The sequence below is a fragment of the Microtus oregoni genome, unplaced genomic scaffold (assembly GCF_018167655.1).
Source record: "Microtus oregoni isolate MIOR12 unplaced genomic scaffold, Mior012 000011F_ref0000422, whole genome shotgun sequence".
Lineage (NCBI taxonomy): Eukaryota > Metazoa > Chordata > Mammalia > Rodentia > Cricetidae > Microtus > Microtus oregoni.
In genome coordinates, this window is record NW_024543070.1 from 43,999,613 (window position 1) to 44,024,806 (window position 25,194).

Genomic DNA, 25,194 nt, shown 5'->3' on the forward strand with positions numbered 1-25,194 from the left:
GGTCTCGAACTCACAGAGATCCGCCTGCCTCTGCCTCCCAAGTGCTGGGATTAAAGGCGTGAGCCACCACCGCCCGGCCCTTGACTTGTATTCTGCCATCTTCTCTGGAATACCCAGGCTGTGACCCAAGGTACAAGCAATAATTAAATCAACTCGCCCCATCAAATCAGCAAGGTGTCCATCGTCTGACCGTGTGACTCGAGGCAGCATTGCTTCAAGCTTTCCCAGTGTCATTGACAACTCAGATGGGAATGTTCTTAACAGGCAGCCTTGCTCGGCTGACCTTCAGAGCCAAGGGAGGCAGAATGATGTCGTGGGGCAGCCCTTACACTGCCCCAGCCATCCCATAGTACTCACAAGCAGTGTGCCAGCTCCAGGGAAAATGAATAAGACAGTCAGTTCATATATCTTTGTACTCATTCATTTAATAAACATGGGATCAGAAGCAGGAGGACACCCGAAGCGAACATCCTTGGTAGTAACGTATCTAGAGGTTCAACTTTGATTCAACCAAACCCCAAGAGAGTTCAGAGGGAACGCCGACCCTCACACCTGGGTCCAGTTCAGCACCATCTCAGACTATGACCAAGTGGGAAGGACACGGGTCTTGGAGGCGAGGCTCCACCATAAGCACATCTCCACAGCTGTGATACCTTGGCTCGGCCCTCCCCCACATGAGGAATCTTCCGATTTTACCAGTGGCTGGGTGGCTTTGCCTAGTGGGCTTCCAGGTGAGTGACTGACCCATGAAGTGATTCCTAAACTCCACCAGAGGTGGGAAGAACAACACAGGAACTAGAGGGTGGCCCAGAGGAGGAGCCTGCCACGGTGTTCACAGTTGGTAAGTGGGACTGAGTTATAAGTCCGTAGTAACAGCGCTGAATTCTGACACTATTGTTTTGTTTTGTCTGTTTTAGAGACAGAGTCTTACTCACTATGTAGCTCTGACTGTCCTGAAACTTGCTCTATAGACCAGGCTGGCCTTGAACTCTGCTCTGAATGCTGGGATTAAAGGTGTGTGCCACCACTGCCAGGTGACAATAGTTTTAAGAAAGAAAAACTATACATTTACCAGGAAGCTTTTCATTTGATTAGTGACTTAAATAACACAGTTTTAAATCATACACCTAACAACCATCTGAACACTAAGTGTGCACAGACATATACCACGAGGTAGTTTAAATCACCACTGAAAGCTAGTACTTCCTCTGCCTCACCGAGTGGTTGTTACTGGTGCGTGATGGACAATGGTGTGAAAACCAGGCTATGGCTGCTTTAAATGGGCAGCTCCTGAAATGCTGGAGGGCTTGTCTAGACAACTCCCTAAGTCATCTCAATAGGTGGTTCTTTTTTATTTTTATTTTCTTGGATTTCACAATTCACTCTGTAGACAAATCTGTCCTCCAAGTGCTGAATTTAAAGGCGTGCGCCACCATGCCCAGCGGCTCTGCCGTCTGATTACTTTACACTGGACTTCGGTGGCAGAACTGTTAGAATCTATGTATACATTTGAAACATTATTCCTTACTAAGGTCTCCATCGTTCATCTGTGGGAAGTGCCTGACCTCATGGGACCTGCACTTCACATCCCACAGAGCAAGAAAGTGCAGCCAGTTCACACGACACGGGAAAAGCAACATCTATTGTTCTTAGAGTCTGACTCTTCTCGCGGCAAGGAAAGTCTCTTCATAGTGCTGCTCTGCTGACGGGGAATGGCTGTTAGGCCAGGGCCGGGAAGTCCTCAGGGTCATCCGGGTTGGGAGCGACATCTTGGGTCTAAAGAAAAGAGAGGTTTTTTAAAGTCACTTCCCCTACCCAGCTGTGGCCAGCATTAGACCACTTACTGGGTGACACATTTCCACCTCATTTCTACCCCTGACAGCCCAGGGAGGAACCAATGGAGCCACAGTGGAAGGCACAGTGGCCTGAGGGCCACCGTCAGGAGCTGTCTCCTTCTTGCCCTCTGGATTTGACACTTTCTTGTCCCAATATGTAACTGTTTAGGGCTGTAGAGTAGGCTCAGTGGTTAAGAACATTGGCTGCTCTTCCAGAGGACCAGGGTTTGATCCCTAACATTCACATGGTAACTCACAGCCATCTAGATCCAATGCCCTCTTCTGGCCTCCAAGGGCACCAGGCATACAGGTGGTAGACACACACATGTAAAGTACTCATATACATACGTATAAAATAAACCTAAAAAGTAACCATTTACTACAGGCTAGGTACCTAAGGTAAGCAAGAATGAATTCACAGTTTCCCACACAGAGCTTAAGTTTCAGGGAGACCTGAAGTGGGGAACTTAAGTCACAGCAAGGGGTCACAGCAAGGTTTTCTGAAGAGTCCTGAGATGAGCCTCAGCATAGGAGCAGGGGACAGATGTGGCACCTGTGTCCTGCACGAGTTTGCGGTTGTTCGCTCAACAGGAGTGGCAGTTACTGTTCACAGAATACATTTGTTTTTACTTCAAGTGTGTGCTTAAAAAGGTCTTGTCTTTGTCTTTTTTAATATTTATTTATTTATTATGTATACAATATTCTGTCTGTGTATATGCCTGCAGGCCAGAAGAGGGCACCAGACCTCATTCCAGATGGCTGTGAGCCACCATGTGGTTGCTGGGAATTGAACTCAGGACCTTTGGAAGAGCAGGCACTGCTCTTAACCACTGAGCCATCTCTCCAGCCCTGTGTTTGTGTGTTTAACAAGCTACAGACCCTTCATCCCAGCACAGGAGACTGGGCTGGGACTGGCTATAGCCTCCTGGAGGGAGCAGCACTGATGGGTAATCGCGCAGTAGGGGGACACAGCAGGAAGAAATGGTTCATGAGGGAAGCCTTTGCTCAGAAACCTCGACTGTTGGAGGGCGCTGTGCACAAGGGTGCTTTAGAGGCTGGGGATCTACGCGAGATTGGCAGGGGAAGACACACAGTTGAGGCTCTGGGGTGCGGCCTGCTGCAGCTGGTCACAAAAGGCCGTCAGGACTTACCACCACTTCTGCTCTGGGGACATAGTTCTCTGTTCTTCTGATCCTTCCTCGGCCTCCTCGGGCATTGCCTCTGGCTCCCCGTCCGGGCCGAGAGAGGTTACCAAAGTTAATCTCCAGCTGGGATGTGATGTCATTGGCAGCTTTCCGGAAGACATGGGACTCATCCTCATAGTCATCCTTCACCATCTGGAACACAGCCACAGGTCAGGCGGTCACACGCACGGCCATCTCCACAGATGCACAGCCTGGGCCTAGTAACGAACATTTTTAAAACGTTGCACTGGTGGCCTGTGTGTCCCTGTGGACTTGGAAGACCCTGGATGTGTCCTAGCTAGACACCAGACACTGGTCTAATACAAGCAAAACTACCCAGGCTGCTTTCCTGCCCTCAGCCTCCCAAGTGCTGGGGATATAGGTATGGGATCCTAGTTAGTCTCTGACCAAGCATCTTTGAATTTACTATTCAAGTAGAACCAAAATCCTATTGGGTGTGGTAGCTCATGCCTTTAATCCCAGCACTCAGGAAACAGGCAGGTGAATCTCTGAGTCTGAGGCCATCCTGATCTACATAGTAAATTTCAAGGCAACCAGAACTACATAGTAAGACCCTGTCTTAAAAGGAACAAATAAAAAAATAAATAACCCACTCTGGGTATGTTAAAATGTAAGATTATATTAGCATGTTTCAAGTGTATTTTGAATGTCAATGAGTTAGCTAACATAGTTACATCAAATATTCCGACAGATCTCTGCAGCCAGGGAATATGAATCGGACTCGGCTAGTTTGGTTTCAATAAAGTAAATGTCTTTGGCAGGGCGATGGTAGCGCACGCCTTTAATCCCAGCACTCGGGAGGCAGAGGCAGGCGGATCTCTGTGAGTTCGAGACCAGCCTGGTCTACAGAGCTAGTTCCAGGACAGGCTCCAAAGCCACAGAGAAACCCCGTCTCGAAAAACCAAAAAAAAAAAAAAAAAGGTAAATGTCTTTGGTCCTAGTTAATCTATGACATTTTTAGCCAGGATCGTTCTTAAACCAACATGAGCCAAATCTTGGGGTTGCTAACTTACTTTGGTTTCGGGGTCTTTTGGTTTTTTGAGACAGGGTTTCTCTGTAGCTTTGGAGCCTGTCCTGGAACTAGCTCTTACAGACTAGGCTACCCTCGAAGATTTTGGTGTCTTAAGAGACCTCCCACCAAAGAAAGTCCTAGGATAATATGTATTGTTTGAGGAACCGGCTACTATTTTTACCTGTTTCCCAGCCTTAACAGTACTGGGCTTCACAGGAAGCTACATTTTTAGTGTTCACAACAGAAAAGAATAACAAAAAGACGTGCTGCCTGCTAAGCCAACTCTGGCCTCCTAGGTCTCTGGTGGAACACCTCAGAATTTACCAGTCAAGTGTCTTAGACCTTGAGCTGACCAGGAAGGCAGAGTGGATATACTGTGTCATCAGCAGCCTCCTAAATGAAGTACTCAACTGACCAAAGTGCGCATGAAAATCCTCACAGGAATCTGGAGGAGGTGGGCATGGTAAGAGGAAGTGGGTCGTGGGGCTGAGTCCCAGATGGGGACATCATTAGGACATCAGCTCCTTCCTGTCTGTTTCTTGGCCGCAGTGAGGCAAGCATACGGCTTTCTGCCATCTGCTTGCATCTTTGGGTCACACAACCTGAGGCTGAATCAAAACTTTTCTCATAAGTGATCTCAGACATTTTGCTACAACACTGGAAATCTAACTAATAGAGAAACACAGAGAAAAATACACAGTGTTCTGAGCTGACTGGAAGTTGGCGAGTCTCCCCAGCGGGGAAGATTGCTTATCACCACAGTCTGGCTTGTGCTGGGACAACAGGAATTTTTTTTTTAATATTTATTTATTTATTATGTATACAATATTCTGTCTGTGTATATGCCTGCAGGCCAGAAGAGGGCACCAGACCCCATTATAGATGGCTGTGAGCCACCATGTGGTTGCTGGGAATTGAACTCAGAACCTTTGGAAGAGCAGGCAATGCTCTTAACCACTGAGCCATCTCTCCAGCCCTGACAACAGGAATTCTAAACTCTGCACCTGGGTGCTTCAGTGTTCCTTTAACTTCAGTAACAGGAGAAAGTGGTAAGGGATCAGCCTTGTAAACATTATTTACTTATTATAAACATTATTTCCCTGGAGACTCTCTGTCCAGGCATCTGGTAAAAAGCCCCATGCTGAGCTGGGGAGATACTGGGGAGGTGCTTGCATAAAGCATGAGGGTTGAGTGGATCCCAGCACTCGTGTAAAAAGCTGAGCGCATCTGTAACCCCAACAGCGGGGGGCAGAGACAGGATTAGGATTGTTGGAGCTTGTTAGCCAGTCTACTTGAATTGGTGAGTCCGAGGTTCATTGAGACACCTTGTCTCAAAACATGTCTCAAAACAAAAGTGAAGAGTGATAGACACACGAGTAAGTATGTATACACACACACACACACACACACACACACACACAGGATCAGTGCTAGACAGGAACTGTGAAGAATAACCCTACACAACACAGAGTCCATAATAATGCCCTCAGTACAGCTGGCTGCAGTCTGGTACCTGACAGTGCCATCAGCGATCTAGGAACTTCTCAGCAGTTTCTGGAGTTAGACAGAGGAAGCAGTGCTGTTCAAATACCGTAACAAAGGGATCACAGAATATAGGTGCTGTGGGATGTCTTTCTGTATACTGTGAATATGTGGTCTCATTGGTTGATAAATAAGAGCCAGGAGGGAAATCCAAGCAGAGATAGAGGAGAAGAAGGGCAGAGTCTTGGAAATGCCAGCCAGCCAGCAACAAAGGAAGCAAGACATGTAGAAAATGAGAACAAGCCACGAACCATGTGGTAAAGCATAGATAAGAAACACCGGGTAATTTAAATGTTAAGAGCTAGCTGGTAAGAAGGCTTAGCCATCAGCCATGCACTTATAAGTACTAGTAAGCCTCTGAGTATTTTAAAAGCAGCTGCAGGACTGGGCGGAGCAGCAGAAAGCCTCTGTTTACATATAGGTTCCCTGGTCTTGGTTCAACTCATAACTGACCCAGTGGAATGCTCATCATGAAAGAGGAGTGTGGTGGTGCAAACCTTAGCCTGGCCCTCGGGACACTGAAACATGGGTGGATGGAGAGTCTGAGGCCAGACCAGGCTACATACTCAAGACTTTGTCTTAAACAAAAGAACCCGAGGGGGCCGGGCGTTGGTGGCGCACGCCTTTAATCCCAGCACTCGGGAGGCAGAGGCAGGCGGATCTCTGTGAGTTCGAGACCAGCCTGGTCTACAGAGCTAGTTCCAGGACAGGCTCCAAAGCCACAGAGAAACCCTGTCTCGAAAAACCAAAAAAAAAAAAAAAAAAAAAAAGAAAGAACCCGAGGGGATGGCGATCTAATCATCAAAATAGTAGCCTTTGAAACAGCTGCTCTGTGCCTCCGAGAGGCCAAGGTGGACGGAACCCTTGGCGCTTGTGTCTTCCTGGCTTACTTTCAAGGCCAGCAGACAATGCGGTATTCTCCTGTCGACACACCAAGTGCCATTCCTTCCCATCACCCTTGGTGAGGCCTGAGCAGAAACAAGAACCTCAGGTGGAGGGGCTGGAGAGATGGCCTCAGTGCTGAGAACCACACGTCTCCTCTGGCCTCCACATCACACTCCCCACACAGATGGTTCTGTTTTCACGTCCTCCAAGAGAGGTCTGATTGTGCCTGATGAGGGCAGCAGTACATATTCCCCCAAGACAGAAGGCTTACTTACATCGTCTCTGTATTTGGACTTGTGAATCACCACTGCCTTGGAAGGAACTGTGGACTCTGGCTTGCGGATGTTGAACTCAGGCTTTGGTCTGGTTTGCTCTTGAAGGTTTTTCCACTCATCCAAGGTCATCTCTTGGACTTGATTTTCCTCTTCTACCTCCAACTCAGGAACTCTGTAAAGGTATATTATCATAATTTTTTTTGCTGATGGAACTTTTGTAGCACTTTATTAGAAATGTAGTAAGGTGGAAAGTAACCAGACCCTTGGGGTCACATCTGAGTTTTATCTCTTCCATCCTATCCTGCACTGCAAACTAAAGGTACCTTCACAGTGGTTTGTGAAAATGACGTCATCACCCCATGTTCTCCCCATCAATTACACCATCATGCACCTTTTCTGACGGCAGGGGGCAATATGATAATTGGGGAAAAATAAGAGATGTTGTGGACACAAAGTCATGGAAACCATGGACTGAAGTCTTAAAACAATGGGTCACAAAGTACACTTTTATAAATACCCCTTCTGTTGGTTCAGACTCTCTCCAGGCCCATGCTCCAAACCCTTTTTAGACCTCTTCCTCATTATGCCAGAACTATTTTTGATCACATTATAAGTTTAGGTTTTCTTGTGGCCTCATTATATCTTCATGCTTATTTCCACATTTGTCTGGTAACTTCATCGTGAGAACCTGTTAAAAATCGTTCATGTTTTACCCTCTTCTATGAGTCAGTTTGGAGTGAGGTTTTTATTGTAGACCTTTTTGGAGCACTGTGGGTGGAGCTTAGGGGTAGCATGTGTTGAGCAAACGTTCTGTCCCCATCCTATCTAAAACAGACTAGGAGATGGCTGGCTCTGGAAGCACCAGTTCCAAGGAATCTTGTGCCCTCGTATGGCTTCCAAAGGAACTGCATTTGCACATACACATGCAGGCAAAATAGACACATTAAAAACCTTTTCAAATGCCCAATATCATTAGTTGTCAGAGAAGGGTGGCAAACCACAAGAAGTTACCCCATTCCACACCTAACAGGACAACTGGTATCAAAAAGGCATTTTAAGGGTTGCAGAGATGGTTCATCAGCAAGAGTACTTGCAGCTCTTGCAGAAGACCTGGGTTTGGGTCTCAGGATTCACGTGGTGGCTTACAACCAGCTGTATTCAAGGGGATCCAATGCTCTTTTCTGGACCCCATGGCACCAGGCACGCATGTGGTATACATGTATGCAGGCAAAGCACTCATAAAAATAATTCTTTTTTAAGAAGGAAAAAAAGTGTCTTTAAAGGCATTTAAAAAGTGTTGACAAGGGTGTCAAAAATATATGGTTAGGGAATTGTGTGTCAATTTAGAAAACAGTCTGGTGGGTGTTCAAATTTTACAGTCAGGTGTGGTGGTTCATGCCTTTAAACCCAGCATTAGGGAGGTAAGGTCAGCTGGACCTCTGTGAGTTCAAGGACAGCTGAGCCCCAAGACTCCTGAGGCTACATAGCAAATTCTAATGCAGCCTACATAGAGAGATCTTGTCTCGAAATTTTTTTTTCTGACAGTTCATATATGACCTAGTAATTTCACACCTGAGAGAAATGAGAACATGCATCCATATGAGACCACACACGAATGTTCACAGTGGTACTACACAGTGCCTCAAACTACAAACTACCAGTGTCTATTGTCTGATGAACAGATAAGGAAAATAAGGGATTAAAAAAATAACAAAGGCTGGGCATGGTGGCACATGCCTTTAATGACAGCACTCGGGAGGCAGAGCCAGGTGATTTCTAAGTTTAAGCCCAGCCTGGTCTCCAGAGTGAGTTCCAGGATAGCCACAGCTGTTACACAGAGAAACCCTGTCCCAAAAACAAAGCAAAACAAAAGTATTAAGGAAGGTCATTAAATGACAGAAATTTGGAAACATGATGAAGAGTGAAATAAACCAGCGTGTCCTCTTTCCTGTGTAAGATCCCACTTATGTGAGGTCTCCAGTGAAGAGGAAAACTCAGAGACCAAAGCAGTCAGGGTAGCAGACTCCCTCCAACGTCAGAACGCTGTGATGAGGAACAATTCAGCTGCTGCGTGAAGCAAGGGAGGAAGTGTATAACACATCAGTAAACTGGCCAAACTGGAAGAGTAAGTGTGTGTTTTAGGTTGTACATGCAGGATTCAAGCTCTTCCGTCGAGAAGTTCTGAGCCCGAGAGGTGAACTGGAGCTGCACTGTGGCTAATGCTGAAAGCCCAATGTCAAGTCAGTCAGCCAGAGCCACGAGGAGAGAACATTATTGGCAAGGAATGGAATTTTTTTTTTTTTTTGATTTTTCGAGACAGGGTTTCTCCGTAGCTTTTGGTTCCTGTCCTGGAACTAGCTCTTGTAGACCAGGCTGGCCTCGAACTCACAGAGATCCGCCTGCCTCTGCCTCCCGAGTGCTGGGATTAAAGGCGTGCGCCACCACCGCCCGGCCAAGGAATGGAATTTTTAAACCATCAAAAATGGCACATCGCTATGAGATTTCCATGATTTTGAAGTTTGACGGGGCCAAAGAAACAAGAGCTCCTCAACATTGGCCAACATGGTTACTCTGCTGGCCGCACTGAATTCCCACGGAGGCTTACATTCTGCTGCTCTGCACAGAGCAGCATGGTGGCCTTGCTTAGCCTCCTCCAGTGTTAGTCCATCCTACCTTGTCTAATATTAGGAAGGCTACTGTGTCTTAATTCTGTCAATTAGAATGATAAAAACCTGCTGGCTTTCAACCTCTGTGCACCTGAACACACACAAGTGTTTACTCCTCTAACAGTGTTTCCTACATAATTCACTTTCCCAGAAATTATGCGTCTGTTTCTTTAGTTAACACTGTCCAAATAGGCACATTAACTATGAGTCCGATTTTAAAAACACATTCTTAGTTGTTTTGAGCAGTAAGTTCGCAGCTGTTGCGACTGTCAGTCACTGCCAATCTTATAAGAAGCAAAGATGAGACTGGCAGGTATTTACATGGCAACCAAGCTCTGGCTCCATTCTCGGTGCCCCTCCCTCTCTCCCACTTGTGGATATGAACATAGCCATGCACACAACACAGTCCTTACAACTCCATGCTGCGGCAGCTGGTTAGCCCCATTTTACAGATGAGGGCAGATTAAATAACTTGATCAAACTGGTGCAGTCTATTCTGCAGCTGAAGGTGAGTAAGAAGCCAGCAGCAGGGTCAAGAGCAGAATTCAGCAAGCAGGGAAGCAAGCCTACGGCTCCCAGTGGGGTGAGGATAAGGTACATTCAGAACACGAAGTAGGGGCCACAAAATGAATCCTGGGAAGGCACAAGAATAGTCAAACTTGAGCATCCCAGCGAGGCCAGGCCCTGCGGGACTGTACACATCAGGGTAAGAACAGGGAGGGAACAGGAAGCCACTGGAGGGGGTTTCAAGGGGTCGGAGGACATGACACTCAGAGAACCAGTCTAAGAGCCACTCTGGTGCAGTGGGAATGCAGAGGCCATCGGGAGCTGCAGTGACAACCAGAAAACAGGTTAGGTTGTACCAGTGACAGACAGTGAACAGTTAGGGTCTGAGCGCAGGCCTGAATTTGGGGGTGGGAAAGGACTGAAGACAGGGCTTCCCAGGGAGACTTCTTAGCTTCCATTGTGGAAGCTAACAGGTGATAATGCTGTTCCAGCAGACAGACACTGGTGAGGTCAGACGTCTATGGGGAAGCAAGCAGTGCAGTCACCTGAGCGTGCAAAGCGGAGGGGATGCTGGAGAAGGTGTGCAAGAGACGCACACAGACCTTGAGCTCTTACTGAAGGAGGAAGCCACTGATCTGTATTCTGGTGTCAACACAGGCATGACAATTTAAGCAGCAGGTATGTAAGATACTGTAAAGATTCAGAAAAGGAGAAGAGGCCTAAGGCAAAACCCTCATGAGTCACAAAGGAGATGTTCAAGGCAGAGGGAAACCAGAGCCAGAGAGCAGAGCTCAAATCCGCACAAATCCAGAATGAAGTAGCCATTAAGCCTGGTGACATGGAGGGAGTGTTCAGAGGGTAATGACAACAGGAGGCAGGTCTGGAGTTAAAAGAACGAGTAAGAGAGGAAATAACCGTGGCACAGTGCAAGGCCAGTAGGAGACTGCACACATTTAAAATGTCAAGAAGACCAGAGCTGGGGAGGAATACATGAATACACTGACAGCTTGAGGGTTTGAAGAAATCTGTGGGAATGGACCCAAAGCTCTAAGAGGTGGGAGAAGAGATGGTACAGTGTTCTGCACCGAGGAAAAGAGGCTCTGAGGATGGGAAGACCACCAGCTTCCTGTCTGGGGCACTGGATTGCTCAGAGGTGTGGCAACACCAGGGGAAAGTCCTGTCAAGGTTTGGGATGCTGCACGGTGTGATTGTCCAGAGGGGATGGAGAGATGGCCCAATGGGTAAAGGTGCTGTACACAAGCCTAGTGACCTGGGATAGATCCTGGAATCCACATAGAGGAGGGAGGAGAGAACAATGTACAAAGCTGTTCTCTGACCTCCACATGCACATGTGATGCATACACACACATAGTAATAATAAAAATAAAAACCAAACTAAACAACAAAAACCTTTCAAAGGTTCCAATTAGCCCTGCCTTGTGACTTGCTTGGCTATGGATTCCAGGAGGTGGCTTTGCCTTGAGAGACAAAACTAGGAAACAGGAGGATCCTACAAGTTCTGTGGCTAGCACCCTCGCTCATTCACAGGGAAAGGAGGCTTAAAGCCTCAGTGTGCTAGGTATGAACAAGAGACCCGGTCTTCATGGAAAAAAGGAAGACAGGAGAATAAAGGGGACAAAAGCAAAACAGAAGAGGTAAGGGGGCAGAAGACACAATGCTTGAATTTAATCTATTCTCACTTAAAAAAAAAACCTATCAGATTACTTAACTAGTTTGTTAATAAGATCAACCCAGTATGATATGAGAAAGGACTCAGCTTTTAAAACCATTAAGGAAAGACTAGAGAGATGGCTCAGTGGGTTAAGAATGCTTGCTCCAGCTGGGTAAGGTGTGTGCACCTTTAATCCCAGCGTTGGGGCGCAGAGAGAAGTGAGGCTGTGTGAGCTCAAGGTCAGTCTGGTCTGAATATTGCATTATAGGACAGCGAGGGCTACACAGAGAGACCCCTGCTTTGAATATTGCATTATAGGACAGCCAGGGCTACACAGAGAGACCCCTGGTCTGAATTTTGCACTATAGGACAGCCAGGGCTACACAGAGAGACCCCTGGTCTGAATTTTGCACTATAGGACAGCCAGGGCTACACAGAGAGACCCCTGGTCTGAATTTTGCACTATAGTATAGGACAGCCAGGGCTACACAGAGAGACCCCTGGTCTGAATTTTGCACTATAGTATAGGACAGCCAGGGCTACACAGAGAGACCCCTGGTCTGAATTTTGCACTATAGGACAGCCAGGGCTACACAGAGAGATCCCATCTTCTTTGAGAGTACCTGCAAACATGAGGACCACAGTGTGAATGTCCAACACCCACCTAAAAATTCCAGGAATGTGGAGTGGAGACAGAAGGATCCTAAGAATTCACTGGCAACCTAACTTAGCTGAAATAGTGAGCTTTCATTTGTGAGGGACCCATCTCAAGGCAACAAGGGACAAAACCACAGAGAAAGAAACCCAGTACCCTGCTCTGGCCTCTACATTCACACAAGCAACCTCCCCGCACACACACACACGCACACACATGCTCGCATGCACACATGCACATTCTCACACGCACATGCACACAGTGTCCAATCTTGAGAGGGGAGGGGAAATGTATCATTAAGAATCACTATGAGAGATAACCCATAGGTCTAAGAAGCAGCTGCCTACTTGGCGGGAGACTCCTCATCCAGGGTGCCTTGGGACTCCTCCATCGCTGAGATCTCGTCCATGGGTGCAGCTGGCTCCGTGTCACTGAAAAGCAGCAAGAACATTTGTCATACAGTCTGTCACGCCAAGGAAACACAATTTAGGCCTCGTTTCTTAGGGGCATGCCCTTGAAGCGACCATATCCATACTGCAGTGAAAAACAGTAGTAAGGGCTGCTTAAAAATATGTTATTTCCCACTCAGGAGCAGAGGCAGGAAGATCTCTGTGAGTCCAAGGCCAGCCTGGTCTACAAAGCAAGTTCCAGGACAGTCAGGGCTACAAAGAGAAATCCTGCCTTAAAAACAAAAAGTTATTTCCAAAATATTAGAGATAAATAGAAACATCCATAAATGCTCTAAATTTAAGACCAGACGATAATGATCAGGGGAAAAAAATCCAAACTCTTATAATACTGGAGAATCTATCTTTTCATTTTCTCTCTCTCTCTTTTTTTTTTATTTATTATGTATACAATATTCTGTCTGTGTGTGTGCCTGCAGGCCAGAAGAGGGCACCAGACCTCTTTACAGATGGTTGTGAGCCACCATGTGGTTGCTGGGAATTGAACTCAGGACCTTTGGAAGAGCAGGCAATGCTCTTACCCTCTGAGCCATCTCTCCAGCCCCTCATTTTCTCTTTTTATATATTTTATTTTTGAGTAAATGTCTCACTGTGTAGCCCCGAGTGTCTGAGAGCTCACTGTGTAGACCAGGCTACCCTCAAACTCACATACAAATCTACCTCCCTCTGCAATGGGCTGGGATCCTCCCTCCAAGTGCTGAACTCACAGGTGTATGTTACCAAGCCTGGCAAGAATTCCAGCTTTGGGGGCTGGAGAGATGGTTCAGAGGTCTCGAGTTTAATTCCCAGCAAACACACGGTGGCTCACGGCCATCTATAATGGGATCTGGCGCCCTCTTCTGACATGCAAGTGTACATGCAGATAGACAGAGCACAATATACGTAAAATAAGTAAACCTCAAAAAATGATTTTAAAAAATTATTATAGCTTTCAATTTTTTTAAAAGCTTATTTTATTTTCTGTATATGTGTGTTTGTCTGCATGCCTGTCTGGGTACCGTGTGGGCACAGTGCCCACCAAAGATAGAAGAGTTATTCAAAACTTCTGAAACTCCCTTATATGAGCAGCAAGTGCTCAATTTGATACAAGGCTTCATGAACTCCTTATTTGCTACAGATAACCTTGAACGTCAGAACCTGGGATTACAGGTATGCACCATCACTCCCAGTTCATACGGTGCTAGAAACAGACCCAGACTTTTCTGCATGATAAGCAAAAAAAAAATTTTTTTTTTGAGACAGGGTTTCTCTGTGTAACTTTGGAGCCTGTCCTGGAACTAGCTCTTGTAGACCAGGCTGGCCTTGAACTCACGGAGATCCACCTGCCTCTGCCTCCAGAGTGCTGGGATTAAAGGCGTGCACTACCACCACCCAGTTGTGAGTTGTTCTACCTGAGCCACGTGTAAAGACCCTGAAAAATACTTTACCAAATAAACAGCTGTAAGAACTTTGGACACTCACAGGGAAATAAAGTACAGGTCTGAGTGTGATGCATATGTCTATAACCCCAGCACTTGGAAAGCTAAGGCAGAAGGATTCACAGTAATCTGGGCCAAATATTGAGAACCTGTCTCATATATATATAAACATATTCTGAGATGTGCAAGTGTACACACCATATACTTAAGATATATGAGCATATATGTGGCCATCTGTTTGTCAAGTAGAAATTGATGTGGATTGTTGTTTAGGGCGTGTGTGTGTGTGTGTGTGTGTACATCTGCAATTGACTGAATCAGGAGAAAGCTTTTAAAAACATAGTTGTTATGTTGTTTTTAAGGTCTATTTGCTTATTTACTTGCTTTATTTATTTGAGACAGAGTCTCATGATGTAGCCCTGGCTGGCCTGGAACTCATTATATAGACCAGGCTGGTCCAGAATTCGTTGAGAGCCTCCTACCTCTGCCTCCCAATCCAAAGCATCTGCCACCATACCTGACCCCCTAAAGGTCTATTATTTTATCTTATTTTAGCTAAGTTAAAAACAGTCTAAGAATCTAAGTACAACACAACAACTATGTTTTAAAAAGCTTTCTCCTGATTCAGTCAGTTGCACACATACACACATGCGCGCGCACACACACACACACACACACACTCCAAACAACAATCCACATCAATTTCTACTTGACAAACAGAACCAGAGAGAACACAGTTTTTAAAAAGTCAAGGTTCAGGGACTCTGGCTCCACTGCAGGCTCTCAGAGAACACACCCTTGCACCTTACCTAGTGTCTTTACCTGATCCCCAGGAGCGCACACCGCAGACACCCATGCTGTCCTCCATTCTGTTTGCTCTGAAGAAACAAAGAACAGCCATGTTCCTCATCGGCCTCCCAATCAGAAAGCACTGCCCCAGTGTCTGCGGAGACAACTCTTACAAAGGGCCTGGGTTTAATTTCCAGTACTTACATTAGACAGCAACAACTGTCTGTAACTCTGGCATCATCTTCTAGCCTCTACAGGCACGGCACTCATGCATGTCACAGCCCACCCCCACAACATACACACAGATGCATGTAATCTTACAGAATGAAATCCTGTTCCACGAGAATGACAGCGCTCGTATTAAGCTGATCATCAACAGACACAAAAGCTGAAGTAGAAATGGCACAGCAAAGGAGCTTACGCTTTATCATTGCTGCTGTATCTCTCAAAGTCTCGCTTCCCTCTTTGGTCAAAGGAGTCAAAAGCTCTGTTCCCGGGTCCACCTCGGCCTCTGCTCCTCAGGCCTCCTCTGGGGCCTCCACGTCCTCTCAGTGGCCTGTCTCGGTCAAACCTGTCAACTGGTCTAGGAGAAGACAGGAATGACGAGAAGTGGTGAACTGGACTTAAAAGGTCTGAAGCCTTTTTGAGAAGAACATACCAACTCTAGAAGGCAGCTATGGTTATAAGTCAGAAAGCATGATGGCTTGACTAAACAGTTCACCACTGAACACAGTACCTGGCACTTCTCTGGGCACTGAACACACAGCACTTTAATGCTCACAGCCACGTTTAATACACAGAACTTCTGTAAAGAGACGAGAACCTGAAGCAGCACAGGAAGGATCTGCCCCGGGTCACATGGGTATCAGGTAGGGAGCACAGGTCCTTGTTCTTTCTCAACTGGCTTTCACTTGTGAATTCAGTTTCCTCGTTTATATACAATGACTGTGTTAGTTAAATGTAAAGGTTCTTTCCTGTCTTGGTATTAAACACTTAATTTGAAATGGTCTGTGTAAGAAAAATGCTTCATCTTTAAAAATTATCCCTCCAAATCTCTCTTCTAAACATACCCAGAAGGTGATATTTAGAGCTGAAATCTTTAACATACTGAACTTTTTTCTATTCTGTGACCAAAGACAGGGAAGACTAGTGATTTTTAAGATTAATTTATTTATTTTGTTTTTTGAGACAAGGTTCCACTGTGTAAGAGCCTTGTCTGTCCTGAAACTAGCTCTAGACCAAGCTGGCCTCGAACTCACGGAGATCCACCTGCCTCTCTCTGTCTCCCAAGTGCTGGAATTAAAGGAATGTGCCACCACCACCCAGTGACTTACTTTATTTTTATTTATGTGTATGCCTGTGTCAATCTCTATGTAAGCAAACATCTCTGTGTGTGCCCTTGGAGGCCAGAGCTGGAATTACAGGCAGTTGTGAGCTCCTGGTACGTAAGTGCGCTGTAAACCAAACTCAGTTCCTCTGGAAGAACAGCAGGTGCTCGCCTGCCAAACCTAAAAAGTCTATGTTCAGAGGGTTCAATTAAGTTCACTAAGAGGCCTAAGGAAAAGCTTCTGCTTCACTCAAAGGAATATTTGCACCCCAGATCCACATACACCAACATGACTATTCTCTGCATCTGATCCTGGGCTCGGTCAACTCCTCACACAAAGGATGTCACTTCTGAAGGAAAACACGTGTTCTGCCTGTATAGAGTCAACATCCTTGTCAACTAACTGAGATCCGAGTCACTCCAACTCTAGGTCTCTGTTTTCCATCTCTAAGAGCTGAATTTAGACTCTTTTAAGATAACAAAAATTTTATAATTTTGTCTAGTAACGTGTATCAAGAAATTCGAAGTAAGTGCACTTTAATTCAAATAAGCAAAAGCCAACCTGGATTACAGCCCAGTTTGCAGACTGTGCTGCGGGAGATGCTATCCCAGATAAGTGACAAAGCGAGCTGGTAGGTAGCTGTGACAGTGGTTTGTCACACTGGGTCGACAAGCCTCCCCCATCCCAGTTTTATCTGTTTTTATACCATCTCTACCCTCCTAACTTTGTACTAAAGCAGATGCAGGTTACAACCTCACCTGGCTTCTAATTGTAGGACTCTACTGAGGAAATGCCTGACACAGAGCAAAAGCTGCTTCTGCTCCCATGCGTCATTAAAAAGCCTGATGCTGAGCCAAGCACAGGCCCATTAGCACTGAACAAGTGGCGATGTATGAGACACCCAAATAATGGGTCACTGAGTACACAATTAACCACTGAGTGTACAGTTAACGCATTGTGTGCAGTTAGCACACAACCAAAAACACCAAGCAAACGCTGCTGATCCCATGGGAAACCGTCATGTGTGTCAAGAAGAATAAGGGAATAGAGTGGTCAGGCGTGTGCACTACCATAGGGTCACATGTTTGGATGTTTGCCTCGTAGTTGGTGGAACTGTTTGGGAAGGACCAGAGGTGTGGGAAGGATTAGAAGGTGTGGGCTTGATGAAGGAGGTGTGCCATGGGGGGTGGGCTTTGAGGTTTCAAAAGCTCTCACTAGCCCACTCCTGTCTCAGTTAGCTTGATCTCTACCTCGTGGTTATAGATGAGAAACGAGCTCTCAGCTGCTGCTCCAGAACCATTCTGCCTGCCTGCTGCCATGCTCCCTGGCATGAAGGTTAAAGACACACCCACTGAAGTTTTAAGGCCCCTATGAAATGCTTTCTTTTTCATAAGTTGCCTTGATCATGATATCTTGTCACAGCAACAGAAAACTAATGGGGCTGGAGAGATGGCGCAGCGATTATGAGCACTGGCTGCTCTTCCAGAGGATCTGGATTCAATTCCCAGCACCCACATGGCGGCTCACAACTGTCTGTAACTCCTGCTCCAGGGGCTCAAACATCGTCACACAGACACAGATGCAGGCAAAACACCAATGTACATAAAATACAAATAAATAAATTTTTTTAAAAGTAAAATTTTTAAAAAGAAAGAAAAATAACTAATATGTCACTTTACTACCTCAGTAGATTAACAGATGGAAAAATGTTGATTGGTTTTGTGATTTCACATGTGTTTGTTTATTGTGTGTGCATGAACACACATGTACAACAGTTTACATGAGGAGGTCATGAGACAACTGCTAATCTCATAGTGATTATATCCCTAAACCCAAAATTAGTTTCCTAATCTAACTTCAGAAGAATTTTTAACCTCTTCAATATACTTGTGTGTGTGTGTGTGTTTTGTTGGTTATTTTTGTTTTGTTTTGTTTTGTTTTGTTTTATAACATGAGGGCTTTTCAGAAGTTGGAGAAATGGTTCAGAGGTTAAGAGTGCTGGCAGTTAAGAGATCTTAAAAATGACCTGGGTTTGATTTCCAGCATCTAGGCTTATAACCACTTGTAACTCTGCTTCTGGGGGATCTGATACCCCTCTGGCCTCCATGAACACCAGGCACAGATGTGGTACACATATATACACAAAGGCGGAGTCCCACAAACATAAAATAAGTTTTTGTTTGTTTGTTTGTTTGTTTTTTTCGAGACAGGGTTTCTCTGTGGCTTTGGAGCCTGTCCTGGAACTAGCTCTGTAGACCAGGCTGGTCTCGAACTCCCAGAGATCCACCTGCCTCTGCCTCCCGAGTGCTGGGATTAAAGGCGTGCGCCACCATCGCCCGGCTAAAATAAGTTTTTTTAAATGCTTTTTGTATGAACCTTCTGTTCTTTGAGCTTTATGCATGGTAGGCAAATGCTCAACCACTGAGCTGCACCCCGAACCCACATTTTTTTTTGTTTTGTTTTTCAAGACAGGGTTTCTCTGCACAGCCCTGGCTGTCCTGGAGCTCCCTCTGTAGACCAGGCTGGCCTTGAACTCAGAGATCTGCCCGCCTCTGCCTCTCAAGTACTGGGATTAAAGCCGTGCACCATCACCCGGCCACAATTAATTTTTAATTGTATAATCATTTCCTATATACTAAGGTATAGGTAAATGGAAGATCCTTCATGTTCTACTGAAGGTAACATGACTTGAGACTTACCTTGGCAAATTATTCGTAGGACTGCCACCACAGAAATGTCACAAAGCCTAGTAGTTATCTGGAAATCTCTGGGGCCCCGGCCACCCTAACCGAGGACTAAGGTACATACTTTTCATCTGTAAACTTCTCCGCTGCCAAGTCTGCCTGTCTCTCAGTGTCATAGAGTCGATATTCCCTGTAGGGCCTTCGCTCTGCTCTATCAAGCGCGTCTGTCCCCCGGTTGTCATTCCATCCTTGCTGCTCCCCTCTTCTGGGAGTCCGCTTCTGGCCTGCGGGGAACCAAAGCAAAGCTCAAGCACAGCATCCACAGCACCACGGTTTCTGCCCAGAATCAAAGTCGCTGGAAAGCGAGGGCTTCAGGGAGAAACAGTCACCGCCTCCCAGTGCCGTGTCTGCTAATTAGAAAACTGCACCATGTCCTGGAAATGCCAGGGTTAGCCCATACCAACTACAGACTTACAGGATTGATGACCATCTTGCCTCGGGTGTGCCACCATGCTTGGCTAGTCTGACATTTTTTCGGTGCCTCTGTGAATGCTGTCAGGTGTCTTTTACTGGATGGATGGCATTTCACAAATACACCTTTACCAAGCCATAGTGATAAAGACTCATCTAGGAAAATTAAAGGATTAAAAACCCTGTACCTCAGACAATACTTTTAGGATCCCATCTGCAGCTGGGCTTGGTGGTGCTTTAATCCCAGCACTCAGGAGGCAGAGGCAGGTGAATCTCTGAGAGTTCCAGGACAGCCAGGACTACACAGAAAAACCCTGTCTTGAAAAGCTAAACAAAAACAAAACAAAACAAAAAAGAATCCTAGCTACAAACAAACCAAGGGCAACTAGGGTCTATCTTCTGGCATGAAGATAGGTGTTTGTGGTATGCTTAGAACATCGAGAGATATAAATAGAACTTTGATTGCAAAAATTTACATTACCAAGAAATCAAAATTGGGTGCTGGAGAGATGGCTCAGTGGGCAAAGTGCTTGTTGTGCAAATTATGAGGACCAGAGTTCAGACACCCAGAACCTAGAGAAAAGCCAAGAGTGATGAAGAATGCCTGTAACACCAACACTAGGGAGGCAGACTAGCCTTAGTCAGCTAGTACAGATACACAGTAGAGTTCTGGCTTTATTGAAAGACCATGTCTCAGGCAGTGGTGGCAAAGGCCTTTACTCCCAGCACTTGGGAAGAAGGTGGATCTCTGAGTTCAAGAACAGCCTGGTCTACAGAGAGTCCCAGGACAGTCAAGATTACACAGAGAAATCTGGGCTCAGAAAAAGAAAAAAGAATGAAAGAGAGAAAGGGAAAGGAAAGAAAAGTATGTCTCTAGGGGGCTGAAGAGATAGATGGCTCAGCTGTTGGGAGCACTGACTGCTCTTCCAGAGGTCCTGGGTTCACTTCCCAGCACCCACATGGCAGCTCACAACTGTTGGTAACTCCAGTTTCAAAGGATCCGACACCCTCACACAGACATGTATGCAAGCAAAATATCAATGTACATGAAATAAAATAAGTCATTAAATTTATTTTAAAGGACCCTGTCTCAAGAAAATAAGGTGAGGGCTGGAGAGATGCCTCAGAGGTTAAGAGCATTCGCTGCTCTTCCAGAGGTCCTGAGTTCAATTCCCAGCAACCACATGGTAGCTCACAGCCATCTGTAACTCCAGTTCTGGGGATCTGACACCCTCTTCTGGCCTCTGTGGGCATTGAAATGCATATACACTGTATATATACACACATGAAGGCAAATATGCTCACACATAAAAGACAAAAAAGATCTTTTCAAGAAAAGAACTATTATTTTTAATCAGCTTCTGATTTCCCACTTGCCACTCATATTTTTAACTATGTATCTCCGTTCAGCTACAGAATTGCTGAAGTGCTTATTCTCACTTCTTTCTGCTTCTCTTAGTTATTTCTTTTTCTTTTTTTTTTTTTTTCGAGACAGGGTTTCTCTATAGCTTTGGTGCCTGTCCTGGAACTAGCTCTTGTGGACCAGGATGGCCTCGAACTCCCAGAGATCCACCTGCCTCTGCCTCCCGAGTGCTGGGATTAAAGGCATGCGCCACCACCGCCCGGCTTCTCTTAGTTATTTCTAAGACACTTAATCGATTAAGTGTCTTCCAGTGTCCCTGTGTATAAACTGAAACTACTAAATGTAATTTATTATAATAATGGAATACCTTGCAAACATTACAGTTCTCTAAAATCCCAAAACAAAGGTAACCAGAGAGATTTCCGTGTTCCCCCACAACTTGGTTCTAGGAGATCCAGATGCAACTGGACCTAGCTTGTTTCTCTGTGCTGAATCAGCAAGGCAGTTGCAGATGCTGCATTTCCCCAGCCCTTTCAATAAGGAGCTGTCAGCTGTCTACAATAAGACTTCCTAAAAGACAGAACTGAATGTGGGCTTATCCACCAGAACCCTGAAAGTCTATGAAAACAAGAATGGAACAACCAATGATTGAAGAATGAATTTATTGGACAAGGCTCACCCAAGGGTCATCATTAGACCGACAAGAACACTAGAAATCTGTATTTCCATGGGAAAAATAGTGACTTCTACATCATTGAGATCAGCAACTGTTCTGTTACACAGCAAATGTGCTGAGTATTTGTGCTCACTACATTCACTCAGGACATTCAAAGTTTGCATTTTTTTCTTTTTCTTTTTTTCCAAGACAGAGTTTCTTTGTGTAGCCTTGGCTGTCCTAGAACTAGCTCTGTAGACCAGGCTGGCCTGGAACTCACAGAGACCGGCTTGCCTCTGCCTCCTGAGTGCTGGGATTAAAGGTGTGTGCCACCACTGCCCGGCTAAATTAAAAAAAAAAATTTTGAGCACAGTGAACCATGGTCTTTCATGTCAGTTAGCACTAACACCTACAGTCACTCTCTGCGGTCCATCAGATACATTTAGAACAGGAGCCTCGGGCATGGTAATCATGCACACTTGGAAAAAGAACCCTCATTTCAAAATTTCCATTCTAACAGCATCAACTAGGTCTCTAAAGCCAGAACCCCTAGACTGTGGACTGACAGAAGAAAGTTCTAAGTCTACTAGCTTACGGTTCCAAGTGAGAGAGTAGATTGCAAAAACAGAAACAGCAATGTGCTGTGTGCACGCGTGTGCCAGTGTGCGCATGGATCCAGAAGCGAGAGTAAACCCTGGTTCATACCCTCTGAGACCAGGCCTCTCTCTGGGGCTCATGGATTCAGACTAGGGATTGAACATGAGGTCCTCATGTTTTCGACCCACACTGTGCTTTCATTACATAAATATATGTATATAATGCATAGTGCTACTGATAATAAAAAATAAGGGACCCATTTGCTAGCTTCATACATTTCTGAGATTGCTTGAGGGGGGGTGGATCACTTGCTCATCATGCATCAAACACTGGGTCATCATAACAAAAATATTTCTAATTTTTAAAGGGCTAAAAAAAATCGACATTTTAGCCAGGCGTAGTGGTACACGTCTTTAATCTCAGCACTAGGGAAGCAGAGGCAGGCATATATCTCTTTGAGTTCAAGGCCAGACTGGTCTACAAAGCTAGTTGCAGGACAGCCAGGGCTGTCATACAGAGAAACCCTGTCTCAAAAAACAAACAAACAACAACAATAACAAATTAAAAATTTAACTGGTACTCTTCAAAGGCTAATATATTTTCACTTGATTAAGAAGTAAATAGAGGGGAGGATGGAGGGAGGGTGGCACGCCTTTAATCCCAGCACTCGGGAGGCAGAGACAGGCAGATCTCTGAGTTTGAGGCCAGCTTGGTCTATGAGCAAGTTCCAGGACAGGCTCCAAAGCTACAGAGAAACGCTGTCTCAAAAAACAAACAAAACAGAAGTAAATAGGCAAAACAGCCTTTCTCTAATCTTTCCCTTCCATTTTTATAAATGCGTTTAAGAGAAATACATAGTAAAACTGTACAGTTTAATGCATTTCAATTTTAAAAGAAATCCTACACCCACTGTGGTATCCATCTTCGTTGTAATAATTTTGATTCTCAAGCAATGTCTCAAATTAACTTCACAGATTACAGTAAACATTACCTAGCCGAAGCCTCAACCGTAAAGCTAGAGGTTTTCTAGACCGTTTTTCTCAAGCAAGGACAAAGCAATAATGCTCACAGGAATACCTGCCTACCCCGTGGTTAAACTGCACTCCGGTCTCAATACTCCTTCTTGCCAACCCTACGTTATCACGGGGAAAACGGGGCAAGCAGGCGGCAAGAGCGTGGCTGCAAAAGCCTTGACGCAGTTCAGGTGACAGCCCCGAAGTCTGAAGGAGCCTGCTGTGCACACAAGCACACCCAGCAGAGGGTTGGCCCTTCTGCTAACCAGAAAGGGTAACTTTGAACATTTTGACTGCAAAGGTTAAAGCCGGCTCTCCAAAAGCAGTACTGAATCAATTACAGTTACACTCCCCACCTACGCTATCTGTTCCACCTGCAATCGATGCCACAGAAGCTACGAGAGGGAGATAAAGAAAAGGGATAAGGCGCAGAGAAGCCGGGACCCCAAGCTCAGGGTCTGCCGTTCCGGGGCTCCTGCACCCTCGGGTGCCCAGGCCTCCCTGAATCTCGAGGCCCAGAGTCTGGGATCCCTGAAGGCTTCAACTGCGCGTCGCCTACGGAGCTGAATCCCGCAGAGGCCCGCGGGGGGGCGGGGGGGGGGGGGTGAAGGAATGAAGGATGCAGCCAGGGGCAGATGTCGGGATCTTAGCTTCGCAACCCTCAGCCTGTCAGTCCCCGGACCCTCCACCGAACCTGGACCCCGGGCCTTCTCATCCATCAAGAACCTTCAGCTCGGTCCACTCCATCCCCGACGCAGAGCGAGTCCATAGGGACAAGGACCCCCCGACCCCACTAGGGAGGATGACTCCCCTACCCCTTCTCGAGGATAAGGGATCCTGGGAGAGTAACCAAGGATCCTCGGTCCATCAAAATTCACTGCCCTGCTTACTCTCCCTCAACTGTGATGAGCCCACCGGGATTAAGACCCTGGCCTCTACACCGAGACAGGGTGACCTGGAAAAGTGACAACCCAGAAGGGTGGCCCTGGAGGGTCATATCTTGCGAGAGACTGACTCCAGGAAATTTGACTCTGAGGGGGTGACCCTGGAGGGTAGGATATTATAATAACCCACGGGAGGGTTATTAGGGTGATTACCCTGGAGGGGGCCCTGCGCCCATCAGGACTCCCAGCTCTGACTTGACTCGCCCACGCGGGACCTGTCCCCGCGACCAGAGTCCAGCGGCGGAGGGGGTGAGCTGGATGCCCACGGCGTACCTGACGGCTGCGGGCCCCCAGGGTTGTCCGGCTCCTGTGCGCTCGCTGCCGCGAGGCTTTTGCGCTCTTTCTGCGACTCCCTGCGGCCGGCCGCGCCGGGTCTGTGTCCTGAGACCACAGCCGTGCTCCGGCCGCCGCGGTGCCCGACCCCGCTGGCTGCCGCCGCCTCGTCGCGCCGCTTGCGCTGCAGCTGCAGCTGCTGCTGGCGCCGGTGCTCGGCCTCGCGCAGGATGTCGAACGGGTCCGACTCGTCGTCCAGCAGCTGGTGGAAGCGGTTGGCCACGACGCAGCCGAACGTCTCCTGCATCGCGGCGCCCGCGGCGGCCACCGGGCTCCCCAGGGCCCCTTTCATGCCGCCGCCGCTGCGGGCGCCGCGGGCAGCCTAGGCCAGCGAGGCTCAGGGAAGCCGCGGGCGAGGACCCATGCTGCCGCCGCCGCCGCGCTCCCGGCCCGCGGTCGGCTCCGCCCCGCCGGCGCGCGCCAGCCAATCAGCGCTCGTAGACACGCCCCCCGGCCCCGGCGCGCACGACGACCCAATGGGCAGCCGCTGTCTGTGACGTCACGCCCCACCTTATCCTCCCCCCCCCCCCCCCCGGTCTGTGGGCGTGGTGGTGCGGGACTGGGGCGGAGCTACCACGGGAGGCACCCCGGAGGCAGCTCGCCTTTGCGCAGCACAGCCTGGTGGGAATCCGGTTGCGCCTCGCTGCACTTCACCTAGGTGACCTGGTCACTAGTCTTTCAGGGGCTGCGTGTTCGGGGAATGGCTGTAGACTGAGAGAAAGTGCTTAGAGGAGAGTCAGAGTTCTCAGGAGATGGAAGTATTGCTGGGAACTGAGCCAGTCAGGCTTGCAGAGACTTGAGCTTCTGACAGAGGTGACAGGGGCAAAAGAGCAAACCAAAGAAATAACCCTGCGACCCACTGTGATGAGGTGATGCGT

The 25,194-nt window shown here is 47.0% G+C and overlaps 1 protein-coding gene across 1 annotated transcript; it reads right to left on the bottom strand.

The window, feature by feature from the left end:
- Positions 1-413: 413 nt before the first annotated feature.
- LOC121453325 (intracellular hyaluronan-binding protein 4-like) lies at positions 414-24,730 on the bottom strand. The gene is made up of 8 exons (XM_041660005.1): positions 24,257-24,730; positions 19,065-19,224; positions 15,350-15,511; positions 14,949-15,017; positions 12,602-12,685; positions 6,755-6,926; positions 2,987-3,172; positions 414-1,776 (listed from the first exon to the last, which is right to left on the bottom strand). Exons 1-8 carry the CDS (start codon positions 24,606-24,608, stop codon positions 1,720-1,722), a joined length of 1,242 nt encoding a protein of 413 aa, XP_041515939.1. The 5' UTR covers positions 24,609-24,730; the 3' UTR covers positions 414-1,719.
- Positions 24,731-25,194: the final 464 nt, after the last annotated feature.